Source organism: Hippoglossus hippoglossus, chromosome 22 (assembly GCF_009819705.1).
Source record: "Hippoglossus hippoglossus isolate fHipHip1 chromosome 22, fHipHip1.pri, whole genome shotgun sequence".
Taxonomy (NCBI): Eukaryota; Metazoa; Chordata; class Actinopteri; order Pleuronectiformes; family Pleuronectidae; genus Hippoglossus; species Hippoglossus hippoglossus.
The window spans coordinates 2,235,832-2,254,490 of record NC_047172.1 but is presented as its reverse complement, the minus strand read 5'-3'; the positions used below and the strand labels follow the sequence as shown (position 1 = coordinate 2,254,490).

At 43.9% G+C, this 18,659-nt stretch overlaps 1 protein-coding gene across 26 annotated transcripts in view; it reads left to right on the top strand.

Moving 5' to 3' along the window:
• Positions 1 to 17,999, top strand: part of mark3a (MAP/microtubule affinity-regulating kinase 3a) — a 38,380-nt gene extending 20,381 nt beyond the window's left edge. For 2 of the 26 annotated variants that reach the window (XM_034577423.1, XM_034577425.1), the window contains exons 8-19: positions 78 to 314; positions 430 to 570; positions 2,862 to 2,961; positions 5,414 to 5,526; positions 5,663 to 5,810; positions 6,578 to 6,795; positions 7,153 to 7,256; positions 7,826 to 8,002; positions 9,681 to 9,953; positions 11,335 to 11,361; positions 16,489 to 16,533; positions 16,938 to 17,999. In XM_034577423.1, coding sequence (XP_034433314.1) covers positions 78 to 314; positions 430 to 570; positions 2,862 to 2,961; positions 5,414 to 5,526; positions 5,663 to 5,810; positions 6,578 to 6,795; positions 7,153 to 7,256; positions 7,826 to 8,002; positions 9,681 to 9,953; positions 11,335 to 11,361; positions 16,489 to 16,533; positions 16,938 to 17,283 — 1,929 coding nt within the window. In that variant the 3' untranslated portion in view covers positions 17,284 to 17,999. Of the gene's footprint in view, positions 1 to 77; positions 315 to 429; positions 571 to 2,861; positions 2,962 to 5,413; positions 5,527 to 5,662; positions 5,811 to 6,577; positions 6,796 to 7,152; positions 7,257 to 7,825; positions 8,003 to 9,680; positions 9,954 to 11,334; positions 11,362 to 14,149; positions 14,230 to 14,446; positions 14,495 to 16,488; positions 16,534 to 16,937 lie in introns of all 26 variants that reach the window. The other 24 variants (XM_034577442.1, XM_034577433.1, XM_034577445.1 and 21 more) reach the window with 24 other exon arrangements.
• Positions 18,000 to 18,659: the final 660 nt, after the last annotated feature.

The window sequence follows — 18,659 nt, the reverse complement described above, 5'->3', positions numbered from 1 at the left end:
AAACTTCACTAAAAAGAGGATTAACTGGACCGATAAACGAGGATCTTAACCTTTGACCTTCATCTGTGTGTGTGCAGGCGGAGAACCTGCTGCTGGACGCAGACATGAACATCAAGATCGCCGATTTCGGCTTCAGCAACGAGTTCACTATGGGCAACAAGCTGGACACGTTCTGCGGCTCTCCTCCGTACGCAGCGCCGGAGCTTTTCCAGGGGAAGAAGTACGACGGGCCGGAGGTGGACGTCTGGAGTCTGGGAGTCATCCTGTACACGCTGGTCAGCGGCTCGCTGCCCTTCGACGGACAGAACCTCAAGGTGGGGAAATGTTTTACTGACGTCACGATGCTGCCTTCATGCCCAGTGTCCACCTCCAGGAAATCTTCTGTCCTGTCTCTTTCTAACCTCCTGCTTGTCGTCCTACTTTCTGCAGGAGCTGCGGGAGCGCGTGCTGCGAGGGAAGTACCGCATCCCCTTCTACATGTCCACGGACTGCGAGAACCTCCTCAAGCGCTTCCTGGTGCTCAACCCGGCCAAGCGGGGTACTCTCGAGGTGAGGGAGGACGCAGAAAATGTAAATATACCTCTTAGTTCTTAAAACTCTCCCCCAGCACGTCTGCACCATCGGAGAATGCCATCTACCCTCCACTCTCTCCAGCAACCCCCCCTCCTCCTCCCCTCATTCTGGTCCCTGTACCCTCCCGCCTGCATCATCTCCGCCGACGCCCACAGTGTCCTGTCTTCTGTGTGCGCGCGGCCCACTCTCTCCTCTTTCCTTTCCGATGTTGTAATCATGAATAATGCATCGTCATTCACGTGTTTGTACGGAAACTGTCCTTCCTGGTTGGAGACGGATGGAGCCTTTGCACTGAACACGTGACTGTGACGATGCTCAAGGTCACAACGTACAAGTTTTTACAACATTTAGTTATAAGAAATCACGATTTTAAAATTTTTACACAATTCAGAATCGGACAGCGGAAACATTCAGACGTTTAATTTCACCGAGAGCTTCTGCTGAGATTAAAATAGTGTTTTATGTAAGAGGCCGCGAGGACGGAGAGTTTGTTCCACAGATCGATTACTGTGCTGATCTCATTGCCTGAAAAGTGTTAATGATTATCTTTAGCTGTAACTGCTGTTCAACCCGACACCCGGCAGAACAACCCTTGACAAACTGAATGTCTTCTCTAAAGTTCTTCTGGCAATGACTGGAATCTGGTTTAGAGACGTTCTTAAGTTTATTTAAAAAAAAATTCTGATGGGCCATTTTACCAAAGAGCCAGTTTCTGTCTTTCATTTTTGTGAATGAAACAGTTTTATTGCCTCTAGTTGAATTCTGTGGCTCCACATGCAAGTGAATGAATGTAAATGTTGCTTTGACTCTGGAGGTCACATGTGTTGGCCTCAGATGCCACATGCTCACCCGGGATAATGGCGTAAGCTCCGGTTACATCAGAGCACGGTCAGAGATAATTAATTTGGCTCGGTCCTTATTTAAACCCCCCCCAGACAGCAAATTGATCAGGTGCAAATTAAAAAATGTATTTGCAAACAAAGAAAGTGCAGCAGAGAACAATGTGGATGTAACTGCTGCGAGGTCTGGACAGGGAGCCACACGGGTTTCTCTCTAAAGCCGTTTTCTGACATGACCTCTGGGTAAAACCTGGAGAATTGGCTCTGGGGTTTTCCTTTCACACATGCACAACACACTGGGAGGTTTCCTGCACCGTCGTCAGCTCTTATCACCACAAACTCTCTGTCTTCTACGTGCATGACATCACTTTGTCACCAGGAGATATTTGTTTTCTTTTTGTTTTATTCATTTTTGTCAGAAGCGTCATCAACCCCCTTTACTGAAGCCTCTCTTTTTAACGTAAAAGCAAAATAAAGTCCACACAACAACCTCAATGAGTTAGTTAAGAAGTTAAGTCCCATCACACTAACTGCAGAGCAACACAGGGAACAGTTCCCGTCATTGAACAGCAGCCGTAACAAACAGGGACGTCTCAGCATCGTTAAACCTGACGCACAGTAAAGGGCTGTGTTAGAGGCGGGATGTCTCATTAGGTGCTGCTGTGGCTGCAGGTACTTGACTGAAGCTTCCCCTGGAGCCGGCGCCATCTGTCCTCGGAACATCAACGTTACATATGTTAGGAGTAAACCGCACTCTGGTCGTTTAGAGACGCCTTTGACGGCTCCTCCTCAAAAAGGGTTGTCAGGATATGTGAAAGTGTGATTGGACAGCTTGAGCTGCTCGTCTTTTCCTGTTAAGGTTTACGATGCTGGTCGAACTCAGTGATAATGACCCAGCGTGATGCAAACATCTGCTGTTCTTTAGAACCACAACGTGTAGCAAAGACAGTTCTGCTGTGAAGCTTCCCCTCGTCCTGGTTGCTGTTCTCAAGGAGAACGTGAACATGGCGATTTCACAGTCGGGTTCCGTTCGGTGATAAGACGAGAAATTAGAAACTAGAAGAAAGAATGTGAACTCACTTCCTTGAGGGATTATAATTAATGGAAAGGTTCGTATAAGCCTGTATAAAAGATTTACAGCTTTTTATGTCGGCCAAAAAGTACGTAGAAATTTATGCCGCAGAGAAAATGAAGAAACCAAATGAGTCCAGAAGAAGCAAATTTAACAATTAAATGATTGTATAAAATTTATTTTATCTCAATTACCAGTATATTTATCCATAAAACATCATGGATACCAGATTTAACCTGATTTAAAGTCTCTTTAAAAAGCTAGTTTAAGGGATTCTTATCACAAATGTTGCTGCATGTCTGTGTCATGTCTTTGTAACAGTTAAATAACAACATCGGTGTCAGTCGGGCTCTTACTGTCTCGATCTGTGTTTGCAGCAAATCATGAAGGATCGATGGATCAACGCAGGATTCGAGGAGGACGAGCTGAAGCCGTATACTGAACCCGAGCTTGACATCACGGATCAGAAGAGAATAGGTAAAATAAACTGCTGATATCACATAACTGCAATTTTTGTTTCCTTTGAAAGAAAAGCTTGCTCCGTCATGAGACGTCTATCGAGCGTTCCGACCATCGGCCTTGTGAAACCCTGTTGTGCAATCAGCAAAGTGCACGAGCATTAAAAAGCAGCATCCTCTGCTTTTCATTCATCACGGCACAAAATCAATGTGTGCGGTTCTGGTGAGGAGAACGCGTGAGGCATTAAAACGTCAGCGTGGTCACAGCTTTACAACGTCGAGGCGGACTCATTATTTCAGTGCTGAAGAGCTTTAAAAAGAAGAGATGAAACGTGATGATGAAGAAATAAACATGAGCGCGGCGGCTGCATGCAAAGAGACAACAAGAGAGTGAAGCCTCCCCATCGAGCTCAGGATGAAAGCTGTAAAAGGGAAGGGGGGGGGGGGAGCGCTTACATAACAGCAGCTGGGGTTGGCGGTCGGTGCACATGTGTCAGTGCGAACTCACAATCACCCAAGAAAAAAGAGAAGAGGAGGGATGAAAAGAAAGATGCAGAAGGGAACGAGAGAGAGAGAGAGAGAGAGAGAGAGAGAGAGAGAGAGAGAGAGAGAGAGAGAGAGAGAGAGAGAGAGAGAGAGAGAGAGAGAGAGAGAGAGAGAGAGAGAGAGAGAGAGAGAGAGAGGTCTTTAAATCTTTAAATATCACATCTGCTCCTTGATAAGTTCCCTGGTTGTTCTGGAGGCCATATTGACCAGTGGGTAATTACAGCCTGAGGTCGTTAATGGACACGGACGTTCAGCAGAAAGACAAAAGCCTTTTCCACTAAAGATCCAGATCCTGGTGAATTTGAGTCAAAACTCAGTCATGTTAACAACTACACTGATGCACATGTTTGTCTAAACCTTGGAATTTTACCAAAGCTAATAATATCTGATCATTAAATATCTAAAGCTACAGTATTAAACTATGTGATGAACAGAAAGTGAGAAGCAGAGAGAGAAGTTGCTGAGGAGGAGGAGGAGGAGGGTGAGAGAGATGAGGAAGGAGTGACGGAGATGGATGAGAAGAGATGGTTATCACAGATTCTGCCTGGTGACAGCAGCAGAGCTCGTTTCTCTCTGTCTCTGTCTCTCTCTCTCTCTCTCTGTCTCTGTCTCTGTCTCTCTCTCTCTGTCTCTCTCTCTCTCTCTCTGTCTCTGTCTCTCTCTCTCTCTGTCTCTGTCTCTCTCTCTCTCTCTCTCTCTCTGTCTCTCTCTCTGTCTCTCTCTCTCTCTCTCTCTCTCTCTCTCTCTCTCTGTCTCTCTCTCTCTCTCTCTGTCTCTGTCTCTGTCTCTCTCTCTGTCTCTCTCTCTCTCTCTCTCTCTCTCTCTCTCTCTCTCTCTCTGTCTCTGTCTCTGTCTCTCTCTCTCTCTCTCTCTCTCTCTCTCTCCCCCCCCCTGCTCTTCCACTGATGTCTCAGTTCTTCGTCTCGTCTGACGCTGCACAGCCGTCGAGTTAGTGTCAGTTTCCAGGTACAGGAGACTGAGACCATGACTTGAGTGTGATTCAATTAGATAACCGACAAATTAAAAACCCTTTTTATTGATATTTCAAACAGTCTGCAGCTCCGTGGGAATGAGTCACTCGATGATATAATGATTGTGCGCAGCAGTTATGTGTCTGCAGAGCCTCCAGCTTCCAACACGTCTGCTGTCACTCACTGGGTTCGACCACACAACAACAAAAACAAACCTGTTCATCGGCGGCAGGAAATCTGAGCAAGTTACAAATCACTGTGCAGCTCGTGAATCATTTTAACACCTTTGGGTTGGAGACGGACCCCATCTCAGACCCGTGACTCCAACACGTTTCACATAGAAGAGTTTTATGAAACATTAATAGGGGGAGTGACGTGTGGAAATGAAAGAATAAAAGCTTTCACGTGATGCATTATGTTGGGGGGGGGGGGGGGGGGGGGGGGGACGCACAAAGGCACACGCAACCACACGCAGAGATAAATGTTTAAAGGCCGGAGCTAAAGCAGGAAACGCTGTGTGTGTGTGTGTGTGTGTGTGTGTGTGTGTGTGTGTGTGTGTGTGTGTGTGTGTGTGTGTGTGTGTGTGTGTGTGTGTGTGTGTGTGTGTGTGTGTGTGTGTGTGTGTGTGTGTGTGTGTGTGTGTGTGTGTGTGTGTGTGTGTGTGTGTCCCCGCACATGTGTGCTCTCCAATCAGTGTCTTTCTGATTGATGCAGGCAGGGGGCTGATGACTAATGTCAGATTCCTTACACACACAGTTAATATGCATATTACTGCCATATTTCATCTTTAACGATTAGTTAATTGACCATTTAACAATCACCAGCAAATTTATTGGCTATTGTTTAAGATTGAGAAGCGATGGTTTGATGGTTGAGTCATTTTTCTTCAGAAATAACAAACATGCTCCTGTGATTAAACATTTTTTTTATGTGAAATATGTTGTGTTGTTGCAGATGTGATGGTGGGGATGGGCTACAACCTGGAGGAGATCCAGGAGTCTCTGGCCAAGATGAAATATGATGAGATCACAGCCACCTACCTGCTGCTGGGCAGGAAGGCCTCTGAGGTACGAAGATCACCTGCCTTCATATCGGAATGTTTTCTTTTCACTCCCTAATATCTGCATCAGCCTCGACTCCACACGAGCTGAATGTGGAGCGTGTGCTTTGTGTTTTGACTCCATGCGTCTGCGTCTCCTCCAGCACGAGCCCAGCGAGTCGGCCTCCAGCAGCAACCTCTCTCTGGCCAAACCGAGACCCAACAGCGAGCTCAACGGCCAGTCCCCCTCCCACCTCAAGGTGCAGAGGAGCGTCTCCTCCAACCACAAGCAGAGACGCTACAGTGAACAAGGTGAGGAGGGCGACCTCTTGTTAACACTGTGGAAACATCGTTTTAATTTTAACACCTTCTAGCCACTGAGCTGTTATCGTTCCTTTTTGAGTTCTGACTCGCTGCCTCTCTCTCCTGATAAAGGTTGGTTTGTGTCGGGAGCTCGTTAAAAGCAGTAAAATCAAACCAGTCACACGGTGGAGGCACTTCAACCTTCAGCTTATTTGCACAGCTCAGTGCTGCCCGTTGTAATGGAACGCTTTGTCAATAACATCAGTTTGTACGGTTTCCTGTCTGAAACCTGCAGCTTAAATATCTACACAGGGAGAAACCTCTCGAGCTGCAGCAATGTACAAGCCTTGTTCAGCAACTGCATGGAAGAATAAACTAACTGTTAAATTATAGCTATTTAAGTGGAAGTATATATTATAAAGTATTTAAAGTATAAAAGTGCAAGGATGGATAGATGATAGATTAATTAATTGGATTAAATTCTATGAAAAAACATTAGAAAAATGCTACATAAATACTTTCCAATTACCATTTACTCAAAGATATAGTGAGATATTTTCTCAGCAATGATCTAAATCACAGTTTTCTAATGTGCTGACGATCCATCGCCCATCACTTCAAATCAGTATCAGATTTATTCTTAATCCAAATGTAGGTCGTCTCATTTTAGATAAAAGCACTAATATTAAAAAAAGCCCAGTTCAGTATTTGAATTGGGTACAAACAGCATCTTTAAGTCACACGTCTGTCTCTGTTTCCTTTCTCTCGCGCTGCAGTCGGTCAGAACAATCCTCCGGGGACGGCTCATCCGAAGAGGAGTCAGACCACCACGGCGGAGAACAGCGTGAAGGAGGAAGGCGGCGTCCAGCTGCGTAAGCCCAGCACCCCGGGGAGCCGCGGCGCTCCGCCCGCCAGCCCTCTGCTGGGCAACGCCAACAACCCCAACAAGGCCGACATCCCCGACCGCAGGAAAGGCGCCACCACCGGCCCGAGTGTGAGTCACGTCATCCGTCACACACTTTGAAAGAGAGATCAACTAAACCTTCTGCTGTTGTTAACTCAACGTACAACAGGACAGTCTCTCCAAGTCAAAAACAAGACAGATCAAGGTCCAGAAAAACTAATAATTAAAGAGACACAGCTTCAGAGTACAAGTGAATTATAAAGTACATTCTTCTACCAGATATTCATGTTTTGGGAGGAGGGGGTGAGGACATCTTTATTTACTTTAGTCATGTTGTTATGGTTCCTGATGGAGATTCACAACATGATTACTGATGTTTTTTAACTACATTACTTTCCATTACAGTTCTTATCAGATCATCATGTTTTCTTTGCTTCTCTCCTGCAGAATAACACTGCGTCGGCAGGGATGACCCGGAGGAACACGTACGTCTGCAGCGACAGGAACAACACGGACCGTCTGTCCGTCATCCCCAACGGGAAGGAGAACAGGTGAGAGGAGGCTGCTTCCTGCCTTCAACACGGAGTCGTCACGAAAACAGAAAGTCTGTGTTAATACAAGTAGATTTCAGACGCTGACACTTTTATCTCAGATAGAAAAAAGAACTGTTTTTAATTAGTTTAATGGGTCTGTTAGTTTTTTTTGGTTCCTTCTATGGAAGCCAGTTTGTCTCCTTTATTTATTTTCACCAATCATCAATGTTCTCTGTGGCCAGTATTAGAGTTTGAATCCCAACACGGACACAAATCCTCACTTTGAACATGAATGTGGTCAAAGTCAAGACTTGTCAATGTGAATATTCGTCGTCTCAACACAAAGACCAGCGTCAGTCGTCCAAACTCAAACTTGTTCAACTCTTTAGGCCCAGACTTTCTCACGTATTGTTTCAGACAGGATCCCTGGAAAAGATTTAATTTGTTTCACCCCCTTAGTTTATTTCTTTATTTTCATTCTATCTTAATTTACTTTCCATTTTCTTTCTTATTTTTCATTTCTGCCTGTGTGTCTGTGGTTTGGTTTGGGATGGGTTTTTCTTTTTTTTCAACTGTGGCATGACCAGCATGACTGAGATGGCTTGTGCCACTAGCCCCTCCTCTGCCTTTGCGGCTGCTGCGTTCGGCGCCTCGTCCAGTTCGGTGCGGCTGAGGTATCAAACCGTCGGCCCTTTGTACGCTTGCCAGCCAGGCTGGGCCACACTGCCCCACTCCTTCTACGATCTGGACTACTGCACGCCCAAGTAAGACGGCAGGGCCTCCGAACCACCCCCCTGTCTGTCTCCTCTCATGTCTCAGCCCCTGTCCGGCCCCTCGCTAACCCACACATCCAGCCAGCTTCACTCTCTAACACCACGACTAAACCATGGACACGTTTCCTGCAGCGAGCTGTCGAGACATGTGCATCCAACTGGTTTCTCTGGTCAGTGTCTGAAATGCGTGTTGATCAGAGAAGAGCGGGTAGAACTCTAAAACTTTGAGTTAACTGTAGATGTGTGACGAGTGGAGTAAAGACATAAGGACACTAAGTTAACACTGATCTTCACATTTTAAACAGTAACACAAGAATCACGTAGGACCTGTAGAATGACTGTTATTAGGGAAGATCCTTAATATTTAAATTCCCATGCAGATTGTTATAGATTGAAGTTTTACCTGCGTTTTATTTCAGACACTGACGAGTGGAAGCACAATATTAGAAAAATATCTATCCACACGCTGACATCACGCTGCCTCGCTTTGACCAACGAGGCGTTTGTGTGTGTGATGATATTTTTCCGTCATCCCTCTGCCCACCATGAAGCGACGGACCTCAGACATTCACAATAACCAACTGTCACAGCTCTGCTCCCGGTCTCTCCTCCATCCTCTGCCGTGAACTTTGACCCTGATCTTCTCCGCCCCGGATCCCTCACCTGTTCGTCTGCGAACCCGACGGCCGAGCTCCTCCTGCTCCTCACGCTGTCCCAGCACCCTCAGCCTGTCCCCGTCTCAGACTGGGATCAGGGACACAAAGTCACTCTTATCATTCTGAAGAGCTTGATGTCCAGGGCTAAGAAATTAACAACATCCTCTCTGGCTGGTGAATTGATGCAAATCCTCTCTCACATTTAGAGTCGGCCTGACTTTGATCCCTCGTGGTTTCTGCTCCACTGCGAAGGCCCAGAAACCTTCTGGGCTCAGCAGCAGCGCTGAAGGTCAATTCAAACCTGATCTGACAGCTTTGTTCACACAGAACAAACACCAGGTGGCACTAGAATCTACAATAGGATGATAGGCAGACATTTCTTATCGTCTTTATTGAAGTTTTTAAATAAAATCAAGTGTTGTTTGACTTCCTAAAACAAGTTAGGTGAAAAATAAAAGAGGAAGAAGTGTGAGTGAGAGGACTGTTGGGGAAAAGCAGCGGTTTAAGACAAAAGGTCACAAGACTGAAACGTTCTGTTTATTCTTAAAATATTAAAAAACTTAATCTGACTTATTTTTCAGGCACTGAAATCTGAAGGTTTAAACAAGTTGTCTCAATCCATCAGCTGCTGAAAGTTTTAAATGCGATTTAATTTCCTGCCCTGTTTACATCTAACATGCCAGATTCATTTACCTTTAACTCATGGTCGATAGTAGAATTCCATGTACCAATAACAAACTCTTGAAATTTGAAAGAGGGAAATGTGGTGCAAGAGTTGCAGGGTTATTTATTTCCATTGCAGCGCGATACTTGTGTTCCTGAGGTAATGATGCAGCAAAGTTTTCTGCTCAAACACCGAACAGAATTAAAATCCTCCATTTATTTGTGAATAAAAGATGATGTAGACAAATGTGATTAACTTTTCTAAGAACAGGCACATTGAAGTACCCGTCTGCAGTGGAAGAACTGTCCCATCCGAGTCTAAACTGCTCTTGCTCCTCCGTCCACCTCAGCAGCGTCGCTGTGTCGCCCGGCGGCCAGAGGAACCCGGTGGCGTCGACCCACAGCATCACCAACGCCACCACGCCCGACCGGCTCCGCTTCCCCCGAGGCACCGCCAGCCGCAGCACCTTCCACGGGGGCCAGCTGAGAGACCGCCGCACGGCCACGTACAACGGGCCGCCGGCCTCGCCCACCCTCTCCCACGATGCCACGCCTCTCTCCCAGACCCGCAGCCGTGGAACCAGCAACCTGTTCTCCAAACTCACCTCCAAACTCACCCGCAGGTAAGCGAGGGGAACACCTCACCCCAGGAAACACCCACAGTTTGGGCTTTAGCTCTTTCTCTGTTCAGTTTTAATCTTAAATTTATTCTAAAAATCATTTACGTGCACTTTTTAAACAATGTTAAATGTGAAGATGGTCGTCAGGACTGAACTAGAAAGCAGATAGACTCCAGCCCTGCTCTGCACAGTTTAATCTCCTGTGACTCTGTCTGTTCCAGTTTAAAAACCAATCCACACAATGCCCTGTGCAGTCAGGATGATTAATTACATGCTTTGGGAAAACTTCACTGTCCTGTACCATGTGATTTATTCTTAAGTCTGAGTTGTTGGTCTGTCACTGCCTGGCTGCCTGCCACAGAGAACCGAACCCACGACCTCTGATATCGCTCAGGGTTATAAGAAGTTTGTTTTCTTTGGTCTAAGTCCCAGTAGAGAGTGATGTAATCTGACGTTCAGGTTCACGCTGTTTGATCACATGCAAACCAGTGTTGGGAAAAGGAGTGAGTTCCAGACTTCTGGACGACAAAGGCTGAGCCACACGACGGAAACACAACCACAACAGAAGTGAGCGACCGTGGATGTTCGCTAAGCAGAGTCGTGAACTGCTTGTGATTGTGTTTCCGTTGTGTACTCTTGCGTTTGTGTTTTCCATCAACGTGCCTGTGTGAGACGTTCGGGGCGGATGTTGAGATCTGCTGGGAACCGAGTCAGAGGTGTGTTCAGTGTGAAACGTAGAAACCACACAATACGATTTATATTTTGGTGCTTCAATGATATTTTGAGCTCTTCATGAGACAGTAGATAAACTCTGCAGGTTGAGTCACTGTGGTGATTCACCTCTCACCTCCATGCTGTGCTCATGGTTGTGTTAAACCTTTTGAATTTAAAAAAACCGTGTGAACATGAATCAGATCTGAAGAAGCAACAGTAGATCCGTTTTCTTTCGGGGGTTTAGACCAAATAAAACCAAAGCATCAGAGGTTCAGTTTCCCTCTGATTCCAGATTTATCTCACAAGTGTCTGTACTTGTTGTCACACACTGGATTGTTCAGTTACTTTATGTGTTTGGAAATATATCCAAACATTAAAAGAAACATATATTTAAAAGACTCTACGAGCGGCAGCCAGGCCAGAGACGTCCCTCCTGCAATGACTGACCTGAAATGAGGAATTGAAATCATTTGATTACCAATGGAAAAAAAAAACCCAAAGTCAATCTTCCTTTTCACTGTTGATGATTCCAATCAGCCCATTTTTGTTCACTCATTCAGATTCCTCATGCCTCCCCTCCCCCTCCCCCCCCCCCCCCCTCCCTCCCTCCCTCCCTCCTCTCACGTCTCCTTCACCATTCTCACTGTCTCTTTGTCTGGTTCTGTTGTAGAAACATGTCATTCAGGTTTACCAAAAGGTAGGACTCTTGTACTGCCTTTTCGCTTCTGTGCCAAAAATAACGAAAAAAAACAAAACAACAACTTCCTGTGAAACTCAACAGACGTGTGGGGCTGCCGGCACTGAACTAACACAACGCTTAGCTGGAAACACAAACTCTCTGGGTGCATTTACTCACACAGGTTGTCATCAGATTAATGTCACCGGAGTTCTGACACGGGGTTTTTCTTACCCATGAATTACAAATTATCATCTAATCCGATCACAGGGTGAGTTTTATTCTTAAAGGATCAGTTTGACATCCGGGCAAATGCTTTACTTTGGATTCCTGGATTAAAACATTGATGCTTCTCAAGTCTTCTGCAGTAAATATGAAGCTGTTTTTGCACTAATGATTTAATCTGACATGTAGACTGTAAATAAAGATGAAGGACCCGTCTCCACTTCCTCCCGTTGAGCATAAATTCAGATCAAATGTCCTGATATGGTGTAATATGGATATCAGGCACTATTAGCTTCTAGTACGGTGAAGTCTTACTGTTTGGACAGGGCCAGGCTAACTCCCCCCTCCGTTTCTAGTCTTTGTGCTAAGCTAAGCTGCAGATTTGTATTTACTGCACAGACTCGACCTTTTCAGCAATAGAAGCAAATCAAACTATTCCCTTCAGAGGGATGTAATTCAAAAACAATAAGAAATCTGAGCCCATGAAAAATGTTTATTATCTCCATATGAAGAGAGTTGGAGGTGTCAGCGTTGTGCATTAATCCGGTTGGAGCTGGTGTGTGTGTGTGAATGTCCTCACTGTGGCTGGTCTGATGGACGCAGGCTGATTGGGAGCGGACTCCTCCGTCAATCAGTCGATTAACCAGCAGCAGCAACAAAGCAGCTTTTGCCACTAATCAATCCGCCCGTGCATGCATGGCGTCGCTCTGCACGGCCGCCATCGACAGCCGGGGTCGTGTTCTCACCGCAGTGACTGTCCTGAACTCTCTCTCCTGTTGAAACTTGCACATTGTGGACGGAGCTTTAAACGTTATCTCGCTTCATTATTCACCAGGAAGCAGATTATTTTTGTTAAGTGTTTTCTCATGGCCGTGGAATCAGGAGCAAACTTCTCCTGTTTCACACGGTGAAGCGGTGAAAAGGTTACGGCCATGACGAGATATTTAAAAAACATAATCTAAGTTTGTTGTTTGTGTAGAAATTAGTTCATTTATCCAGTGATGTTAAATGTTTAGTTTTGCTTTATTGTGCGTTTATTTAACACCTTTAGTCGTTAAGTTATCAGGATCGAACGCTCGATGAATTTGTCCCGTTTAGTTCTTGTTGTGTTCTGGAAACTTTGGGCCTCTTGAATGTGTTTTCACTTTTTTTGTTTTGAGGATTCGATTTAAGATCATTTAAGAAGAACTTCAGTTTAACTCGTATCCAAGTTGAGAAGCATCGCGGCTTCACGTCATCTTGACATCTTGTTTATTTAACAGTCCTTAACCCATGAATAATAAGGAACATTACTATTATCATAAGGGTTCGTATTAAAATCGTCTTATTTGGGCCAATAACATAATTTAAAAGTCAATCCACAGTCGACCTGAACTCCTCCTTCCTCTAAGAGACATCACTTCTTGTGGTTTCTTGCACTCGGCTTCAGATCCACTCTCCTCTGGTTCATGGTGTGAAACCAGGACACAGCTGAATAGATCCCTGAAAACAGATCCGTTGATTAGAGGGATGTGATCAAACCGTGGCCTCAGAGCAGTGGAGGAGCCGGCTCCAGGCTCAGCAGCGCCCCCTGGTGGTTGATTTGTAAAACCCCAGTGTCTTTATCATCACCATCCTCTCATCTCACTCTTTATCACCTCACTCTGGTTTCGTGCTTGTCCTCATTTCCAAAGAGAACTGACTCTGACAGACTGTCGGGAAAAAGGTTTTCACTCAAGTCAAGAATTCAACTGAGTCAATAAACAATAATGTGATTTAAATAAATAGAACAGAAATATGAAGCTTTATGGTTTTACTTTAATCTTCAGTCAGTTGGTTAATAAAGCAAAATGTGATTTTATTTTATTTTTATTTAACGTAAATTTAAAATTCATTTTTCTCTATTACTATTTGACTCTTTTAATAACCAAGATCCTCTTATGTATAAACAACTTTTTTCTATAAATGCTCTGAATATTTTCTGGATTATTATTCATAAATAGTTTTTAGAGAACAAAGTGACGTCTTCAGATTTAGTTTGAACATTCGTCCAATTCCCATAAATGTTCAGGTAACAGAAATAAAATGAATGCATGAAAAATTTTATAGAAAAACGTTAATTGATTTTATGAACTGATAAGCAAAAAAATAAGCAGCTATTTTGATAATTGATTAATCGTTTCCCTCAGGATTAATTGTAATCGACTCCCTTACTTTTTTTATCTAGCCCCATCCTCAGATCAATATTCAACTAACCATAAAACTTCATATTTATCTTCACTCTCCTGTTAAGTTATTTAACAGAGGATTGTTTATTGTGTTCACATTGATTTTTGACTTGGCTGATAACATTTTTTACATTTTGTCAGTTTCGAGCCTTCGTGCGTTTCTGCTAAAAAGCCTCTCATCACGTTTTGGGACCAAAGAGTTGAAATCATTTCCTCCTCTTCAGGACGTTGTAGGTCCAGTCACCTCCTCCTCCTCCTCCTCCTCCTCCTCCTCCTCCTCCACTCCTCTCCTCTCCTCACAGTTTGTGTGTTCTTGTCTTCCTAACCTTCCTGTGTCCTTTAACCTTGACCTCTTGCTGCTCTTCCTCTCTGACTAGGGTCAGTATTGACCCGGCCAAACGGCAGATGGCCAAAACAGGGCCTGCCATCCCTTCTACCCAGGGAGGAAAGACCCTTAGTAAGTCTGTCCTCCGGTCTCTTATCAGCCTTTCCTTCCTTCCTTCCTTCTTGTCATCCTTCCATGGTCTTTTCCTTCTTTGATTTTTCGCCTGTCGCCATGTCATACATTTGAATATTCTTTCCCTCTTCCTTTCTTTCCTTTCCTTCTTTCTTTTTCTTGTCATGTGTCCATTGAGAAGTTCGCCGTCTCCTCAGATTCACGTTTTTTCTTTCAGATTCAGGAGCGGAAGATATAGAGAGTTGTAGGAAGATGAAGATCTAGAGTAAGGGGCTGTTTCAATCCCTCAACTTCTCCTGAGATGAAAGTGTCGGTTACGTGGAGGGACTCACCCCCCCTCCCCTGTCACCCTTCCTCCCTCACCTCCTCCTCCTCCTCCTCCTCTTCCTCCTCGGTCTTGTGATTTTTCACAGCCTCTCTGACCCAGGATCTGCTGTCAGTCCTGTCTGTTCACTCTTGTTTGTCGAGTCACTCGAGCTGTCGGGAGTTCGGAGTCACTTCCTCCTCCACCCGTCCTGTTTTTCTGTTTTCCGTCACGTCAGAGGAGCAAGGAACTTATCTCTTATTTTCCTTGAAGTTAAATTACTCCAACGTTTTCCTCGTGTGTAGTTTTATTCAGGGGCTGATTTAAGACTCCGTGATGAGCTGCCATCAGTTTAACAGCTTTACCCAATTTAATTTCCCACAAGCCGGAGGGAAGAACCAGCAAATGATCTCTCAAATTAAACCAGTTGCTCTGCTGCTCCCACTCTCGTTAGTCTTTTCCGGCAACAGTCACTGGGAGCGAGTGATCTGGATAAATTCAGATTCTTTTCTTGATCTGGATTTTACTATAAAATCCTACATTTTACCAAAAAAAAAAAGTTTTCTATCACATCGATGCTCAAGTCAGTTCAATATTTAATAAAAGACTTCCCACACATTTACCATTTGTAAACAACACAGATAAGACGAAGACAAATGTAGAATATGTGATATTGATTCAACCTAATCTTCTAATTCTGCCGTGTCAGCTGTTTCCTGTGGCTCTAGTTTCAGATTGAACAGGAAGTTTGTAAAAAATAATACATTCAGATCTCGTCTCCAGTGCTCGATGCATCAGGAACTATTTATTCTTGTAGTTGTTTTTAAATGAGGAAACTTCTGGAGTTTGTCATCAGAAGAATCCAACAGCTGCTTTTCTTCTGGTTTATTATTTATTACTTATTACAGATTCTGTAAATGATCCGTGATACAGAAGAATATTTGAAATTAGGAAAATCACGCGACAAAGTTCTGCACATTTTTCTAAATATCAGTGTTGTGATCTCACTTCATGTGGTCGTAGCTTTTATAGAGACACAGAATTCAAGTCGAGTTTCTGTTCACGTGTTGAATTTAAACTCAAAATGAACGAAGCATGATAAATATTTACAATCAGACGTGAACATAAAGTCACAAAATAACTCTGATCCCAGTTTAACGAAGATAAAATCAGGCGTCTGGTTATAAAGCTTTAAAATGTAACCTGGTGATAATTTACTATTGTGATCGTATTGTGTTCATCACTTTATATAAGTCATATTTATCATATTTACCAATTTTATATTAAATTATAAAATGTAAGGTTTTGTTTTGCACGTTTAGTTTTTCCCTCAGACGTAATTTTTTTTATTATTGGAGCTTTTTACTTCACGGACGGATTTCGTTTTAAGATTTGTCGTCAAAATACAGTTTCCAAGGTCGTGAATGATTTTTGAATGATTTTACTTACATTTGCCGTATTGTGATTATAAAATATAACTTTAATTTGAACCATTTCACCCTTTTGAGACTGAACGGATGAAGCTCGGGAGGTTTTAAATTCAAACCTCAGTCCAGTGAACCAGTTCCTGTTGTCGCTGTGTGTGAAGCTGCTGCTCGGCGACTGTTCCTCCTCTCGTCTGCTGCTGTTGTTTCAGTTTGGGTTCACTTCACTGTCGCTGCTTATTTTTCTGTCCCATGATTCCTCACCGATCTCAATGGAAGCGGAACCTTCCATGTGTCTGTGTTCTCTCTGCTCCTGTTTGGTTTTGTTCTGCGGTGGTGGCTCGTCGTCGTCGCCGTCGCCGCCGTCGTCTCAACTCTCCTCCTCACCACACGTCACATATTCTCTTTTTTTTTTTAAATATTCACTTGAAGTTGATCTGAAATGATTTGTCGTGCACAATCCACATCTTTTTTTTGTTGTTCTTCTTTTTTCCCTCCTCCTCCTCCGTCTGATCTTCTCATGCACCTCAGAGTCTCAACCGAGTTTGAGAGAAACGGGAGACTTGAGGGCTCAAGGTGAGGTTACCCCCCCCCCCCCCCCCCCCGACATGTCCGTCCACCTTTAAGGCTTCAGTTTGTCCTCGTCTGCAGCTGTGACCCCCCCCCCCCCCCCCCCCCCCCGCCTCCTCCCTCTTTGCGTAGGAAACCCCTCCACCTGCTTTGTTCCTCCTGCGCTGTTTGAGTTTTTGGAAGTTGTGTTGTGCATTGAGCTTCTGCCTTTGAGTGTTTCTCTGCCTGGCGTCTGATTTTGAAATGATTTGCATGGCACTGTACCTGAGAGCTGCTCTGTTCGCATGGCATGTTCCTGTCAACCCCCCCCTCCCCCCCGCCCTCTCCACAAACCTGCCATTCATCCTCCAAACACTGTTTTAAATACCCGAACGACCAACCTCTCTCTCTGTGCTCTCTCCTCCCGACAGTCGCCATGTACCTGGGGATCAAAAAGGGGAAAATAAAGACAGTAAACCTCGCTCCCTCCGATTCACTTGGAGTATGAGGACCACCAGCTCCATGGAGCCTTGCGACATCATGCGGGAGATTCGCAAGGTGCTCGACGCCAACAACTGCGACTACGAGCAGCAAGAGAGTTTCCTGCTTCTTTGCGTCCACGGGGACGGGCGCGCCGAGAACCTGGTCCAGTGGGAGATGGAGGTTTGCAAGCTGCCCCGTCTCTCCCTCAACGGCGTCAGGTTCAAGCGGATATCCGGATCATCCATCGCTTTCAAAAACATTGCTTCCAAAGTTGCCAACGAGTTAAAGCTATGAACAAAAGGGTTTAAAAGTATACATATATATATCTAGAAGTATTTAAGCTGTACAATCATCCAAGTAGCAGTTTCCAAACGTCTCCTTTTTTAAAAACAAAATACAGAGTATGTATTGAATATGATAATGTATAGTTTAAGGCTTTTGGCAATAATCACTGAATTACCTACTAATATCTGCGTCTGTTGTGGCCACACGGGGTCGACATTAACGAGTTGAATATGATTTGTCATGCTGTGAATGTGGACAAAAGCATTTCTAGTCTTATTTATTTAATCTTTTTTTTTTTCTCTCTCTCTCTCCCGGAAAAAGATAAAAAATTACGTAGCATTTTGTTTTCAGTGTAAATAATGTATCTTACTTTTTTCGAGACGGCTTCACTGCAACACTCATTCTGTTCCTGTTCGTTTTCTTTCTTTTGTATCTCGTCGGAGGTGGAGATGAGCGGGGGGGGGGGGGTCCGTGTACACGCCCACATGGTTAAGGTTCACTCATGTCTCAATTAAAGTGTCTGTCAACTTACACGTCTCACGATCCTTTGTGTCCGGACGCAGTTCAGATGAAGCTCGATTCTGATATTTAAATGTGTTCGATGTTTAAAGGAAAAGTGACAAACTGAACGTTTAGTTGTTTCATGTAAATAAAAATAATGACAGATTAAAGTTATAAGCCTTTGATGAGTATAGGCCTGTTCATTATTAAAAATATTATATATATTCTCTGTGTTGATGTGTTTTCACTCTGTGTCTTGTGCCAAAAGTCTATGAATGTGATTGCAGATGAAAATATTAATTTATTCAGGCTCAAAGTAAATGAAAACTCGGTTGTGACCTGGAAACATGTTTAGAACAGGAAATACAAACCAGCATTTTACTGTGAAGCCTGAACATTCAAATTCAATCAATGAAACGTGACCAGTTCAGATCAGTGTTTCTACTGTAATCAGCTAAAAGTCAAAGATAGAAGCTGATTTTAGCTCCAATATTTAGTTTGGTGCTTGTTTCAGGGACAGACAAGAAAACAAGGTTCTGTTGCATTTTGAGAAACGGTGAAAATCAGAGGCAGATATTAGTTTTTGCATTTTAGAAAAGTTGACATGTCGGCTGACAGTTGTGATCTGAGTTTGTTTCTGTCAATCTTTCTGAAAATTTACTTTACCAAAACAGGATCTGAAGTTTCGTTAATTCATCTACTCAAAGCATTTAATAGAAAACATGTACCAACGTTGGTAAATATGAAATTTTGAAGTTTGACATTTAAACTTTCCCTAAGGAAAATAAATTCTGATCTACAGATTTTACTTTGACATGTCAACTTTCTTGAATTTATTCTTTAGGCAATTTAAAAAGAAACCTGCTTAGTTTGTATATTGACGT